The sequence below is a fragment of the Mesoplodon densirostris genome, chromosome 11 (genome assembly GCF_025265405.1).
Source record: "Mesoplodon densirostris isolate mMesDen1 chromosome 11, mMesDen1 primary haplotype, whole genome shotgun sequence".
Taxonomy (NCBI): Eukaryota; Metazoa; Chordata; class Mammalia; order Artiodactyla; family Ziphiidae; genus Mesoplodon; species Mesoplodon densirostris.
In genome coordinates this window covers 38,497,723-38,513,575 of record NC_082671.1, presented here as the reverse complement: position 1 = coordinate 38,513,575, position 15,853 = coordinate 38,497,723, and the positions used below count along the sequence as shown (strand labels likewise).

General features: G+C 39.0%; 1 protein-coding gene across 3 annotated transcripts in view; it reads left to right on the top strand.

The window, feature by feature from the left end:
- Nucleotides 1-262: 262 nt before the first annotated feature.
- The window catches only part of XPOT (exportin for tRNA), a 39,380-nt gene continuing 23,789 nt past the window's right edge, over nucleotides 263-15,853 (top strand). Inside the window, exons 1-9 of one of the 3 annotated variants that reach the window (XM_060112687.1) lie at nucleotides 263-532; nucleotides 4,127-4,260; nucleotides 7,688-7,770; nucleotides 9,647-9,703; nucleotides 11,161-11,230; nucleotides 12,000-12,218; nucleotides 13,331-13,515; nucleotides 13,616-13,784; nucleotides 15,286-15,522. In XM_060112687.1, the coding sequence (XP_059968670.1) occupies nucleotides 4,201-4,260; nucleotides 7,688-7,770; nucleotides 9,647-9,703; nucleotides 11,161-11,230; nucleotides 12,000-12,218; nucleotides 13,331-13,515; nucleotides 13,616-13,784; nucleotides 15,286-15,522 (1,080 nt within the window). In that variant the 5' untranslated portion in view covers nucleotides 263-532; nucleotides 4,127-4,200. Of the gene's footprint in view, nucleotides 643-4,126; nucleotides 4,261-7,687; nucleotides 7,771-9,646; nucleotides 9,704-11,160; nucleotides 11,231-11,999; nucleotides 12,219-13,330; nucleotides 13,516-13,615; nucleotides 13,785-15,285; nucleotides 15,523-15,853 lie in introns of those variants that run through there. The other 2 variants (XM_060112686.1, XM_060112688.1) reach the window with 2 other exon arrangements.

The window sequence follows — 15,853 nt, the reverse complement described above, 5'->3', positions numbered from 1 at the left end:
CAACTACCTACCTAAGCCTTTATGGAACGTGCTAAGCAAATCCAACCCTGGATCTCTGTGCCGGCGCAGAAACAGCGAGGGACTCTACAGCCGGGAGAGATTCCTACGAACCCCCCATCCCAGCATGCACCAGAGACCTCGGCGACCACGCCTCCTGGCGAGCACCCGGCGAGCGCGTGCGCCCCATCGCCCGGAAGTGTCGCCTGCACATTTCATGCTGGGAGTTGTAGGCTCTCGGTCCGGGTTCGCGGGCCGTAGTCCGCACTCTCCATGAGGCTGCTGGCTTTGGTCCGCGCGGCGCCGACGCGGGGAGCGCGCTTCGCGCTGACTCAGCGGCGACGGTGGCGGCAGCGTTAGCTGGCCCTCGCGCTCTTTCCTTTCCTGGGGCGCCGACCCCGCCCGCCAGCCTGCTAGCTTGCCTGCCCGGCGCCACGCAATAGAAGGCGCCAGGGGACGCGGAGCGGCGAGAGGCGCGCGGCCCCGGCCAGCTCTGTCTCCGGGGTTAGCGCTGCGGCCGTGGCGGAGGACGACGGTGACAAGGGCGAGGGCCGCTCTCCCCGCTCCCTGCTTGCGGCGCCGCTCCGCTCTGCTGACCGGCCCTCGGGAGTGCAGGCGGGGAGGCGGGATGGAGTGATAGGGAAGGTGACTTGGGGCTCGGGGCGGGACTCGGACCCGACTCGGTCCACGCGAGGCTGCGGGGAAGTTGGCCGGGAGGACTGGCCCGGGGATCCCCCATGTCGGGGAGTGGTGCGGGTCGGGCCCTCCATGGCGATGCTCCCAGAGGCTGGGCGGACTGGGTGGGGGTGGGTACAAGCTGCGGCCGCCGAGGCTGAGCGCGTCCCCAGTGCGTGGCCGCTCGTTGCCGGGTGTTTCATCACCCGAGTTGCCACGAGGCTCCCTTTAGGGGAGGGATCCGGGGGAAGGAAGGGGGTAAGGCCGGCCGAGGAGGGCCCCCATTGCCTGTGGCCCCCGATATAGTAAAAGTGGCTGAGCCCGTTTGTAATACTTGTAGCGTGTCCCACCAGTTTCAACTGCAGAGACCTCAAACTTGATTCCTACCCCCCCGACCCCCGTCCCAGGACAAAAAAGAAAAAAGTATTATTTCTGTGTAGTAATTTGCCAGCACGGCACGCCATTTTTGCTTTTCCCTTCCTCACAATTCTGCAGGAGTAGAGAAGCGTGATGTTTCCCTGTAACCCGAAAAATGGAGTACCTTTTGAAAGTGCTAATTGTAACAACTAGCACTGTTTGAGAGTGCTAGTTGTTACTGAGGGAAGTTACGTTTTATTAAAGCGACTTGTCATAGTGGTGTTAAAAGGCTGGAAAGATTCAGTCCTGGTCTTTGAACAGTCTTCAGTAGGTATAGAGGAATTTTTCCAGATTGTTTTGATTCTTGATTTAATGGCTATACATGGGAGAGTTAGGGCTTGATATTTCAAGTATGTTGCTCGCCTTCCCCCGGAACATTTGCTAGATGCGTAATTGAAATGTTTATCACATTGTAACAAATGTTTAAGCCTGCACCGCTATGCGGTGTTAGAACATTATGCACAACCTTTTACTGGTAAAATTGTCACCTTTTTGCACAGGTTGTAACTTTTCAGTTTTTTGCATACATGTGAGTAATTTACCATTGCATGTTGATTATTATCCAAGTGCCTTCTCCGTGGGGGATTCTTTCTGTGCTGACAACTGTAACAAGTTTTGTTTCCTTAAGTTGTTTTGTTTGCGATGTTTTTTCTTAGGACCACTTGCTGTTTCCATTGATAAAATCAAAGTGACCAAGCTTATGCAATTTTCAACTGTAACAAGCTTTGTTTCCTTAAGTTGTTTTGTTTGCGATGTTTTTTCTTAGGACCACTTGCTGTTTCCCTTGGTAGAATCAGAGTGACCAAGTTTACGCAATTTTCCCTAAAGCCAGGCCAAATTCAAGGAATCTTTTATAGGACTTAATCTGGGATTCATAGAAATTCAGATTGTCTTTTCTTTCTGTGTGTGCATTTTTCAGGGGAATTGTCATCAGATTTTCAACAGTACCTTTTTTGGTTTTCCATCTGCTCAAAATGCCAGTTTACTAGTATAAGAAACCCAGGGCTTCCCTGGTGGCGCAGTGGTTGGGAGTCCTCCTGACGATGCAGGGGACACGGGTTCGTGCCTCGGTCCGGGAAGATCCCACATGCCGCGGAGCGGCTGGGCCCATGAGCCATGGCCGCTGAGCCTGCGCTTCCGGAGCCTGTGCTTCCCAACGGGAGAGGCCACAACAGTGAGAGGCCCGCGTACCGCAAAAAAAAAAAAAAAAAAAAAAAATCTAGATTACTCCAAGTAGTTCACATTCCCCCGTGTGCCTAGCTCTGAATGATAGATAAGCTATTGAGGACCCACTAGGTGCCAGGCATGCTTTACATACCTTATCTCATTGAAGTCTTTGCAACTTTATGAGTCAGATGCTCTTTTTCCCATTTCATAGAAAGGGCTCTCTCTCTCAGGTTTGGTAGTTGTGTATGTGGCCCTAGTTTGAAAATGACAAGATCAGAGTACCAATACAGGTCTTTCCAAATCCAAAATGTATGTTATATTATGTCCTAGGGACACAGTGACAAATACTCAGACAGTCCCTCCTTCCCTTTAAGGTTAATGAGAGAAAAGTAGTAAGCAGACAGTGACAGTGTATATCAGCATTTAGGTGGGGCATCTAATCCAGTTTGGGAGAGTTGAACAATAGGGGTCAAAGAAGCGTTTTTGAAAGAGGTGACCTCTAGGCTGAATTCTGAAGAACAAGCAGAGGTTAACTAAGTAACAAGGAAAGAGCAATGTGTCCAAAGAAGATGAAAGGCAGAATACCACTGGCCTTGCTGGGTTAGGGTGCAGAATGGTGAGGAGTCGTTGAAAAGTGTTTGGATCTTAATCCTGAGGGCAGTGGGGAGTTACACTGCCTCTCTGTAGTCTGTAAGTATGATGGTAACCGTAAGAGAAGGGGTCAAGCTTTCTTCTCCAAGGCTCTCAGCACATATCCTGATTTATCATTTGATTCAGGCAGAGCCGGGGAGACAGAAAAGCATGTTGTAGTAGGAGTCTTCTAACCTGGATCTGATCCTGGTCTTACCATTCCCGAAAGGCTATGACCCCTTCCACACCACATCCCCCATTTAGGTTCTTGACCCCTTTAGGCTCTGATCTTCTCTTTGGTTAGATCAGTTATGGTCTAATTGGTTATGATAATTTTTTTTTTAAAAAGCCTCACAACCTTTTAACAGGAGTAGTAAGACCTGGTCTCCCTACCTCAGGTAGAGTTTGTTCTTTGTTTCTGCAGATAAATATACACTTTATCAGAAACCAAGTTGCCTTTAGGGCTGGTCATGTTCTTACTTGAGAATGTTAGACCCTATACTGTGAAAAAATGCAGTATTTTCCAGAGACTAAAAAAAGTTCTTAAATAAGAAAAATCAGTCTTGTCAATTTTTATAGCTACTGTTAGAAAACAGTTTTTGAAATACATTTCTGGAATTGGGCTGGCAAGAGCAGAGATCTGTAAAAGGCAGAGCTAGCCCATTTTTCAAAAGCTAAATGACTTGTTTTTCACTCTTTAGCTCCTTTTTCATTTGACTTCTTCTGAAGTACTTGGTAGACTCTCCAGAAAGGCACTCTGAGATCCGTATTTAGTCAGCCATTCTAATTTTTTTAAAAGGATTGTGATATTGATAAATGGCAGTAAGCAAGTATTATAATTAGTATAATAAGATGACCTGGATTTGTCTTTTTTTTAACTTAATATAGCTGCACAATTGCACTTTAATGGAGATGGTAATAACATAAATTAGATACTTCCATTTCAAGAAAAAGAATTACTTTCTGTACTTTATTGATGATCTTGAAGAAAAACATTTGAGAACCTTAATAGCATACCTTAGATGTTTAGAAATTACACCTTAGCGGAGTATTTAGCAGACCCAATCTTCTGAGACTTAGGCTCCTTTAGTTGTAATTTGGATAGGTTCAAAAGAAGTTCTTTTAACTCTTAAACTTCTTTGCATAATGTTACCGCTTGTTATGATATTCTGGATAAGCATCTATTTTGTTTATCAAGTATTGTTTTCTTTCAACTTTGTGTGTGTGTGTGTGTGTGCAGATGTTTGTGGATTCTTCTGTGGGATCAGAGGGCACGCCTATTGTAATCAGAAAACTCCAAGTATAGCAGCAGGGATGGATGAACAGGCTCTTTTAGGGCTAAATCCAAATGCTGATTCAGACTTCAGGCAAAGGGTAAGTTAAGTCGGCTTAATCATTTTTTAAAGCATGTTACGGAAAGATTTGCATTAGAGGACTTGAATCAAAAATATACATCTGATAAAGGTTTAATTTGGGTGGAAATGAATAGAAAAACAAATTTGAGGTATTTGACTATATTCTGAATACAGAAACAGTGAGTGATTGTGATTTATTTTCTCTTTAGTTGGCTTAAAAGTATTAAAATCTCATGTAATTCAAGGCAGGTCTTTATGTCACATCACTATTTCTAACTATTTAAAAGTTGTAATGCAAAGGATTGTTCAAGGAGCTTTCCATAGTAGCCGGTGTACATATTTTCCCATTGCTTGGTTTGGTCTAAAAAAGTTGCTTAACCCTCATGTTAGTGATAGTTAACATCCTTGTTATTTAGACATGTAAGTAAGCAGTTATGATATGCTATCAGGTTATGTAAAATGATCACATGACAAAGAATCCATTATGAGGTGCCGGGATATTTGGGTAAGTATAAACAATTAAACATAATTTAGCCTACACCTGTAATCATGACTATGGCTGAATGACAGAAGAATCTAAAGAACAAGCCTATAATTAAATTTTTTAAAGGTGCGTGGGTGGTTTGAAGTATAAGGTAAGTGGATGGAGAGACATTTTCTTCTTTCTACTTCTCATAGCAAAGAATATTTTTTATAAATGAGCTAAACGAGGTTAACAATTTCACAAAAAATAGCAATTTAACAATTTTACAAAAAATAGCAATTTTTCTGCTTTTAAGCAGAGATTTTTTTAAGTAGTAAAAAATTTCCAGGGGTTTCCAGCATAGTATCATGTGCATGTCTCTGCTGTTAAAAGAAGTAACCAGCCCTCCAGATGGAGGTAAATAACAAGAATTGAGATTTAAATAGCTAATTACAAGATACCTATCAAACTGGTTAGGACATGAAAAGTCATTAAATGTCCATGTCTTCTGTGTATGGACAAATATTTCTTTTCATGGGAGTGTAAGCTACCTGCCTTCAAACCCTTAGTCACATAGTCGAAGCATCACAGACCTGTACCTTTGGTCTGGCTTGGTACTACATAGTTATTATAACTAAAATCTTTGACTATTTGTTTAGTTATTAAATAAACTTCTGTTATTTTTTATGTTCCTTTTTTGAAATCCTTTGTTTTATAATTAAATTACACCATCCAACAGGTTTTTTTTTTTAATGTGCCATGATTTTCTTTTTCAGAAAAGTAAAACTAGTACACTGGCAATGGTTTTAATATAGAAGTTAGGTTTTTAATCAATAAAAATGGGTTCTATCAGTCACAGGCATATGTTAGGCCTCCTGGTGCAGGCTTAATTTGATATCCCATTAAGCCAACCTGCATAACAATTAGGATGAAAAACAAGGAATCTTCAAGTGAGTTCTGATAGTCCTGATAATTGGAATTCAGGAGTAGTGGGAACTTAATTCAGTTTCGTAGTAAGATAAATGACTACCAACCCTGGTTCCCAATTGTCTGTCTGTAGTTCTCTGTTTTCTACATGGGCAGTAAGTAGCTGAACTGACTCTGTTGCCACTTAGAGACAGTGGAGCATTAGAAAGAAGTTCCGAGAGAACTGGGTGATAAAAGCTTTGACTTGTTCGTCATCGCCACAGCTTTTTTTTTTTTGATGCTAGTATCACTTGGATTCAGAGTGCAAAGACTAGCTAAAACTGAGATTTTTCACGTTATTATCACTTAAAAAAAATAGAATATCTGTCTTTGGTTTAAAACTTGCTATTACTTAAAGAAAATGGTATGTCAGTGACAATTCTAGCAGCTGAATCACACCTCCCCCACCTCTTTTGGTAAGTGAAATATTAGGTGGTAATGCAGTATACGATTGACTTCAGCATTGTCCCCTGCCCTGGCCCCTGAGGTATTCCTAAAGGAAACTCTAGGTTTCATGGAATAGATATTGTTAGACACCTGAACTAGATTATTTTGCAGCTGCTTGGGTTCCTGTAGTCTTAATTTCTAAAAATAGCTGTTACTTACACTTAAGATAGTATTTGGTGATCTTCTTCATCTGCTCACGTTTATTTATCTGGTCCTCTGTCAGTGGGAGCAGCCACTGAGACCACGTCTGAAAACGCATTCCCTCATTCATACAGTTACATAACACAGGAAACTATCACCTAAATACAGTGGATTTTTTGCTGCTTATTTTTTTTTAACCTCTAACCGAAAGGAAAAAATAATTTTATATCTTGACAGTATATGTGTGTGTGTGTGTGTTTGTATGTATGTATATATATAAACATAGACACACATACACATGAATATATGACATATACACACATGACTAAAACAAGTTGCACAAAATAATAGTTATTCTTGCTAGGTGCAGTGCACTCTGATATTCTATATTCTGTTTCATTTTAAAAATTGCTGATCAAGACCAATAAAATTGTCTTCATCATGGATGGGGCACAAACCACATTTAAAAAAAATATACTGGCTAATTGAAATTAGGTTCCTCTAAGACTTAATATTGTTTCTAACTAATTTCAGGGTTTGTATCAGTATGTAATTGCTTTAAAATCATTTAGCAGTGTTTCTAGAGATTATTGTTATTTTCCCGACTGAGATATTTTTTACAAGTTGGTGAGATTACTGTTTGTTCATTGTCATATATGAAACCTGCATCTGTCATGATTCCAGTTGCAACATACTAATGGAAAAGTGGCAGAAGTCACTCCCATTTTCCCGACAGTGGTAGAGAGCATATGGACTTGGTGCTGCATCCATTCTAGAGTGTACTTGCTCTTATGACAGGCCCCAGAATTCGTGAATACAGGGATGAGAAACACATTTCCTAAAACTTTGACCATTTCAATTATTTGGTACTTCTGCAAACTTCATATCAAGCACTTGAACTCTGACTTTAATCTCACTTTTTAGGAAACTTACATGATATAGCTGAAGATTTTAAATAACTCTCCTTTTCTGTTAAACAGTAGATCAAATGGCATACAGAGTATGTTTCTTCTTTTATAATCACCTCTTTAATAGCATGTTTGCTATTAAATAGGAAAAATTTTGTTTATATACCATTTTATAATTGCATATACCACAGTAGTATAGCACTTGACACAGCACTTGAGTGTTTTCTCTTTGATCTTCCTAATAATTCATAGATATCTGCAGGGCATTTTTGTGTTGTCTCCTTTCCTGTAAGGAAACAGGTTGGAGTATCCAACTGATGGAATTTGTTTTTTACTTAACCTTTTTCCTAGGAATGATCACTAAGTTGCACATACTCAGAAGCCTGAATTCAATGTTTAGCTATTTTCTATTTAGTCACTTTTTTGTTGTTAGTTTGCTACTCCCAGAAAACTTTATTGAGTATTGGCAGAGAATTGAGATTGACTATTCCAAATGCATTTTCTGCTTTGCAATCTTACAGGCCCTGGCCTATTTTGAGCAGTTAAAGATTTCCCCAGATGCCTGGCAGGTGTGTGCAGAAGCTCTGGCCCAGAGGACGTACAGGTGATTAAAACAAAATTTGCATGATTTGTAGGAGAATTTAAATTTTTGTGAACTTGACAGGATTGTTACATTTACCTGTTTGGAAAATGTTTTCCTAAAAACATTTTATGACTTATATTTTGGAAAACTATTCAGTGTAGAAATGAGAAAAATAGTAAACTAATAATTTGGCCATTCCAGAATTGACTTCTCGTTAAAATATCCTTTGCCTTATTCTGAGTACCTGGCAGTAGATCCCAAGTGGCATAGAGTTTCTATACAGTAGAAACTTCCTTATCTTCTTATGATGGGGAGGGATAGTTGGTTTTCTAAAAAGTTGGTAAAGGAGATAATCAAAAATTATATGTATCTTAATTTTTAATTTTAATTTAAAGTATATAAACAGTTACTAATCTTTTGATATTGGACCAAGGACTTTTATTTGCGTATATGCCACTAACATTCACTTCATCATTCTCAACGTTGATCACACCCATAATTGATCCTCTGTAATTTCCACTTTGGGTCCCTGTAGTGGATTGAGGAACAGTAAGTACAGATTTCTAAAATTTTTATTTATTTGTTCCTATCTCTCCAAGTTATCTGTCTCACATCACATAGGTCCAAGGTTTTCCCCCTGCAGTGTGACTTCCTATGAACTCTTTCTAAAGCATTCAACTTAATTTTTATGAAAATATAAACCGTCATCATACTCATTTCATTAGTTTATTTAATAATTAAGTTACTTACATACAAAAGAAGTACAATGCACATAGTGAGGCTTGGGGAAACACAGCTGACTAGTTGTAAATAAACAACTCTACTAGTGGGAGTAGAAGTTTATAGGGGTCAGTGATGACTCTTAGCTAGAGTTCTTGGCATGCTGTGGGTGTCAGTCACTACATTTTATAGCCGAAAGGAAGTGCTCCAGTTTAGTGAAAGTTGGTTTTGAGAATATCTATATGTCTTAGAGTAAGTAAGGGCTGGCTTTTAATTAAAGGCTCCCTATAGTTTATATTTTGAGTGGAAGATCTATGTCATATAATTAGTTAAAGCTTCAGTGCCATCCATGATAAGATTAGAAACCCTAGGGTCTTAGAAGAGATGCAAATTAAATGTAACTTTTTAAAAAAACTTTTAAAAATTAAGTTTCATTTTCTTAAGTGTGAAATTATTAATTTTTTTGGTTAATTGATGTAGTCTAACTGAAGATAACATCTCCGTTCTTGTATTGACTAGTTAGCTTTGTATATGAAAAATTGTTCCATGACTAAGCCTGGCCCAGACCAACTGTCTTAAGATGAACAGATGGTTGTTCACTAACGGGACTTGGTCAGAGTTTGTAGCTGGGTGGGTGTTGATTTTTAATCCCCTTTTATAAGGGCAATATATTGGTAACTTGGTTTTCTGTATGAATTTTTGGGGCTGGACTGCCAGTCCAGGTGACTCTGCTTGCTTTGGATTTGACTGCAGTAGAACTTTTAAGTATGACTTTGATGACCATTTCTGGTTTGACTCAGTCTCTGGCTGTTCTACCGTTTGTAATTTTACATCTAGCCTTTCTATTGTAAAACGTAGGAGTTGTTCTGGGAATCCTAACATCTAGAATTTAGGGGGAATGCCTTCTGTTTGCAAAAGCACTGTATGTACTTAAAGTGCATCTTAAATTTTTTTGGTTATTGCGTTTGCCAGATTTCCATTGAATATTGTATAACATAAAAAGTTCTCTTAGCTTTTTAAACAAATGGATGTGAATGTAAAACTTGAGATCAATAAGCCAAAGGTCTAGTTTGAGAAACTTTTCAACTGTAGTTTATTCATTACTATTTTACCTTTGATTTGTTTTCCCTAATTCATGTTCTGCTTATCTAATTTTTCTTTTTTTTTTCTTTTTCAGTGATGATCACATTAAATTTTTCTGCTTTCAAGTACTAGAACATCAAGTTAAATACAAGTAAGGCTTTTCTCCCTGAGATTTGTGGGGAGAGGCCGTTTTTTTTTGTTTTTGTTTTAACTTTTTAATTAATTAATTTCTTTTTGACTACGTTGGGTCTCTGTTGCTGCAGTCAGGCTTCCTCTAGTTGCAGCGAGCAGGGGCTACTCTTCGTTGTGGTGCCCGGGATTTTCATTGCAGTGGCTTCTCTTGTTGCAGAGCACAGGCTCTAGGCGCACGGGCTTCAGTAGTTGTGTACAGGCTTAGTTGCTCTGTGACTTGTGGGATCTTCCTGGACCAGGGATTGAACCCGTGACCCCTGCATTGGCAGGCGGATTCTTAACCACTGCACCACCAGGGCAGTCCCAAGAGGCCGTTTTTAAATTAGTTTTTCCCTCTTTGGGGACACCATAACATAGGTTGTAAATTGATGGTATATGTCATATCCAGCTCATAGATGTATTTTGATTTATCCCAAAAAGTGTTTTAAAAATACTGAGTTCAGGGCTTCCCTGGTGGCGCAGTGGTTGGGAGTCCGCCTGCCGATGCAGGGGACACGGGTTCGTGCCCCGATCCCGGAGGGTCCCGCGTGCCGCGGAGCGGCTGGGCCCGCGAGCCATGGCCGCGGAGCCTGTGTGTCCGGAGCCTGTGCTCCGCGGCGGGAGAGGCCACAGCAGTGAGAGGCCCGCGTACAGTAAAAAAAAAAAAAAAAAAAAAAAAAAATACTGAGTTCATTGGTTACGTATAAAAATCCAGTCATTTCACAGGAAAAAAAATAGATTTCCAGGGCTTCCCTGGTGGCGCAGTGGTTGAGAGTCCGCCTGCCGATGCAGGGGACACGGGTTCGTGCCCCGATCCCGGAAGATCCCACATGCCGCGGAGCGGCTGGGCCTGCGAGCCATGGCCGCGGAGCCTGTGTGTCCGGAGCCTGTGCTCCGCAACGGGAGAGGCCACAGCAGTGAGAGGCCCGCGTACAGCAAAAAAAAAAAAAAAAAAATAGATTTCCAGCTTTTCTGGAAAAAATGAGAAGATCTAGCAATACTGAGCCTGTTTCTCTGAGCGATGACTCTCTGTTAGAGTTGAGTGGCAGTGTGGGCACTTGCATGTAGAACCTCTGCCTAATTTAAGTAAAAACAGTGAATTGCTGCTCTGGGGATCCTTAGTTTGCCTACTGATTGATTCTGTAAACCACAGACCTGAGACCATGGATGTATTTTTGTCTGAAAAATTGTGTAGCTGCCATTTTGTTTTAACATGAACTGAACCACAAAACAATGATCAGTATTGATACCCCACCTGCTTCTCCCACCCCTGTCTTTAAAGCAGTGATGAGAGGTATTACCAATTTGTTTTAGGGAATTTTAGATAGTCGAGTGCTGTACAAATTTTCTCATTCAAATTTATAAGAGGCCGTTACTTTTTTAAAACCACAGACACTAAACATTATCATTGTTATTTTTCTTCCCTATTTTGAACAGATATTCAGAACTAACTACTGTTCAACAACAGCTGATTAGGGAGACACTCATATCTTGGCTTCAAGCTCAGGTAAAATAGTAGTTTTTACATTTAGTACCTCAAATTGCCAGATATTTACATTTTTATTTTTGCAAGAGTTTGCAACTTCACCTCAAAAATGTCACTCATTTATCCTCCATTTCATCATGTAGCTCTTTTAGAAAGTGCTGTTTTTGAAGATCACGGGTAGATGGAAACTTAGCAATAACTTAAAATTATTTTGATAATTGAAGCTGTCATTCTGCCCATGACACATGGTGGAAACTTCGGTTTTAAAATGTAATATTTTTTTAACTACTTGACAAAAGTGGCTTTTCTGTTCACACTTAAGGTGAGCCCTCCTGGACAGCCTCTTAACAAAGAGCCCTTTTCAAAGGAGCCAATAGAGTTCTTTATTCACTACATTCTTTTTCATTAATTTTAGCTAATCTTAATGTATTAAAGCAGTTGTGTAGCTCGGATGTTTATTTTCCTTAAAGAGCAAGCAGCTAAAAGAAAAATCATTGAATTTTTTTTCTTCCTAGAAAAAATTATGGGACCTACTAATGCTCTGCCCATGAAACTTTTCTCTGAAAGTGTGAGAGTGAGGTGTAACCATTAGCACCTTTGTTCATTTGATTGTTCTCCATCTGGCTAGTCACCTCAGAACTTTGGTAATTCTCAAGCATATTTGTTGCACAGCTGTTCTAGAGCCTAGTGAAGTTTGGTGGGGTTTTGCCTATTAACGATAAATAGGAAAACAACGTTTGAGTCTTTTCCATTTACATTTAACATTATGAACTATTTCTCTGTTTGTCAGATGCTGAATCCCCAACCAGAGAAGACCTTTATACGAAATAAAGCAGCCCAAGTCTTCGCCTTGCTTTTTGTTACAGAATATCTCACTAAATGGCCCAAGTTTTTTTTTGACATTCTCTCAGTAGTGGACCTAAATCCAAGGGGAGTAGATCTGTATCTCCGAATTCTCATGGCTATTGATTCAGAGTTGGTGGATCGTGATGTGGTGCATACATCAGAGGCAAGTAACTTCCTATTAATTTTAAGTTTTTAATGTAGTTATTGTAGGAGATGGTGGGCATATAATAAAAGGATCAAGAAGGTTTTGTTATTGTTTTTTTTTTGAGATAAAACTTTATTAAGAATACTTACAAGTTTTTTCAACATTTTGAATTTTGTTTTACAAAGGAATTTAAACTTGGGTTTTTTTTCCAGGTGAAGGGTGAAATTAGAGTATTCAGATTTTTTTTTTAACCAGGCAAGAACTTTCTCTAGAGAAATACACAAATTGATTTTTTCCTATGAATCTACTGTAGTCAAATGTGGCCTATATTTACTACTGCTTTAGAGTCACCGAGTGAGGAAAAAGCATTGCTTATGAATCAGTGCTGGGTTCTTCTGTATTCTCAGTTAGTCACATAGCCTGTCACCTTAGTCTTTCTCTATTTCTGTATTATCCGATATAACTTTTTCCTTTTTCTTAAAGAACACAATGGAAATAGCTTAATTCAAATGTGTATGATAATTTGAGGTCATTGTATGTCAAATATGTTTGTAACATTTAAGTAATTGCTATTCTCGTAAGTAATTTTAAGTATTTGTATAATATTGAGAAATAACTTTTATCACATGATTAAGATTCCTAAGCAATGTTTATTTATAGTTTGTGTTTAATAAGAAATTATGTCTGGGCCTCCCTGGTGGCGCAAGTGGTTAAGAGTCCGCCTGCCGATGCAGGGGATACGGGTTCGTGCCCCGGTCTGGGAGGATCCCATATGCTGCGGAGCGGCTGGGCCCGTGAGCCATGGCCGCTGGGCCTGCGCATCCGGAGCCTGTGCTCCGCAACGGGAGAGGCCACAACAGTGAGAGGCCCACATACCGCAAAAAGAAAAAAAAAAAAAAAAAAGAAATTATGTCTGAGGAAATGAGTAGAATGGAAGGAGGAATTAGAAAGAATCACAGGTTATTATTTTAGAGCAGATAAATAGGAAATAGCGGCAGGGAATGTGTTAACAAGTCTGGAAGTTTAGTGGTGAGGAAATTACTGTGTACAACTATTATTCAGATGTTAAACATTATTTTGGGAGGTAATCTACTTTAATTGTGTATATGGTACTTTGTTTTGTCTTTTAGGAGGCTCGTAGGAATACTCTCATAAAAGATACCATGAGGGAACAGTGCATTCCAAACTTGGTGGAATCATGGTACCAAATCCTACAAAACTATCAGTATACTAATTCAGAAGTAACATGTCAGTGCCTTGAAGTAGTTGGGGCTTATGTCTCTTGGATAGACTTATCCCTTATAGCCAATGATAGGTAAGTTAACCTATATTTTAAAAATATAAACCTGCAAAATACAGTATGTAAAACTCATGAATTTGAAAATATTATAACAATTTTATTTCACCATTGCCAGGTTTATAAATATGCTGCTAGGTCATATGTCAATAGAAGTTCTACGGGAAGAAGCATGTGATTGTTTATTTGAAATTGTAAATAAAGGAATGGATCCTGTTGATAAAATGAAACTAGTAGAATCTTTGTGTCAAGTATTACAGTCTGCTGGGTTTTTCAGCATTGACCAGGTCAGTAAATTTATGTATAAGGTTTTGAAAATGTTAGAACAAATTAGGATAGGCAGTAATTTAAATATGCTTTCCTTTTCTTTTTCTTTTTGTTTTGTTTTTAAATGCTGGAAACTTCCTTGACATTATAATATGAAACATTGTATCTAGAAAGCCATAATGTTATCTGTAACATTTGCCTTGAACAATAGATTATACCAGACTTAAACTTGAAGATCTGGGATGGTACTTAGAATTGTGCGTTTCTAACAAACTCTCAGGTGATACTGTGATACAGCTGGTTCATGGACCACACTTTAAGAAGCATGGCAATGCATTTTGACCTAAATTAGACTCAATTATAAATGTTATATTTTCATCACATTCAACTTTGAGCTGTTAAAGTTTAGCCTCAGCAGAATTAGGGCTGAGGGTGGTAAATTAGTAATTTAGAAACTGAATTTGAAGGTTTTTATTTTTAATTTTACCTGTGATATTGGTAAAGAATTACTGAGAAGTCTTTGTATTGTTGATATGTCAGGAGTACAACACCTCTGGTATTTTCCTAGCTGACAAATAGTATTATTTTCTTACACTGCTAATAATTGTCTTATTTAGTCCCTGGTAAAAGATTTAAAATGGTGATGGTAGAAATCTCTTTCTATAGGAAACATCATAAGGATAATTAATGAAAATAACCTAATTTTAAGTTCTAGAATTAGTGCTGATGTGACCATAGGCCAGTTATTATAATAGCAGTTTTATCTCTTTGTAGTGCAGTTGAGGTTCAAATTAAATAGTATCAGAAAGGACTGTTGTAAATTCATATACATAACATAATATGGCATCATTAACTTTATTAGAGCATATTTACTAAATTCAGCAGTTTAGAGAGGTTTTGAAACCACAGATCTCTTTTTTTTTAAGCTTTTATAAGTTGGCAATATCTACATGACTATAATCATTTTAAAAAGTTGCTTTGAAGAGTTAGTACTAGTGGATAATAATAGTAGAAGAATTCAAATTCTTAAGATTTCCCAGTCAAAATGGTAGAATTGTTAGTGTCTAATGTTAGTTTAAGAATGACTCCTGGGACTTCCCTGGTGGCACAGTGGTTAAGAATCCGCCTGCCAATGCAAGGGACATGGGTTTGAGCTGTGGTCCGGGAAGATCCCACATGCTGCGCAGCAGCTAAGCCCGTGCGCCACAACTACTGAGCCTGTGCTCTAGAACCCATGAGCCATAACTACTGAGCCCGCATGCCACAACTGCTGAAGCCCGCGTGCCTAGAACACTTCAATGAGAAGCCCACGCACCGCAACGAAGAGTAGACCTGGCTCGCTGTAACTAGAGAAAGCTGGCGTGCAGCAACGAAGACCCAATGCAGCCAAAAATAAAAAATAAATAAATAAAATAAAAATAAAAATGACTCCTATGATTGGCACTTGACCCATACCTAAGTTTAGAGTTTTTCCTCTTAGGTGGTTGGTTTTAAATTGAAGTCTGTATTGATCATTTGTAGGAAGAAGATGTTGACTTCCTGGCCAGATTTTCTAAACTGGTAAACGGAATGGGACAGTCATTGATAGTTAGCTGGACTAAATTAATTAAGAATGGGGATATCAAGAATGCTCAAGAGGCACTACAAGCTATTGAAACAAAAGTGGCCCTGATGTTGCAGCTCCTAGTTCATGAGGATGATGACATCTCTTCTAACATTATTGGATTTTGTTACGATTATCTTCATATTTTGAAACAGGTAAGTCCTTATTTTAATCTTTTTGTCCAGTAGATAATATAGAAGAGCAATAGAGAATTGGAAAATACAGGAAAAATGAAAACAAGAAAATACTCATAATTCTACACTCTAGTGACATTTACTGTTAATTATTAATGTATTTTCATCTTTTTTTTTTTCTTTAAACTTCTTAGCCAGAAAACAGAAATGGCCAGGTTCTAAAATTCACTAGACTAAAAAGCTTCAGAATTAGTTATAGGTTTAGGTTGTTTTTTTATTTTGAATCTGTGTTTATTTCTTTTTCTTTTTTTTAAATCTTGGCTGCTTTGCATGGCTTCCGGGATCTCAGTTC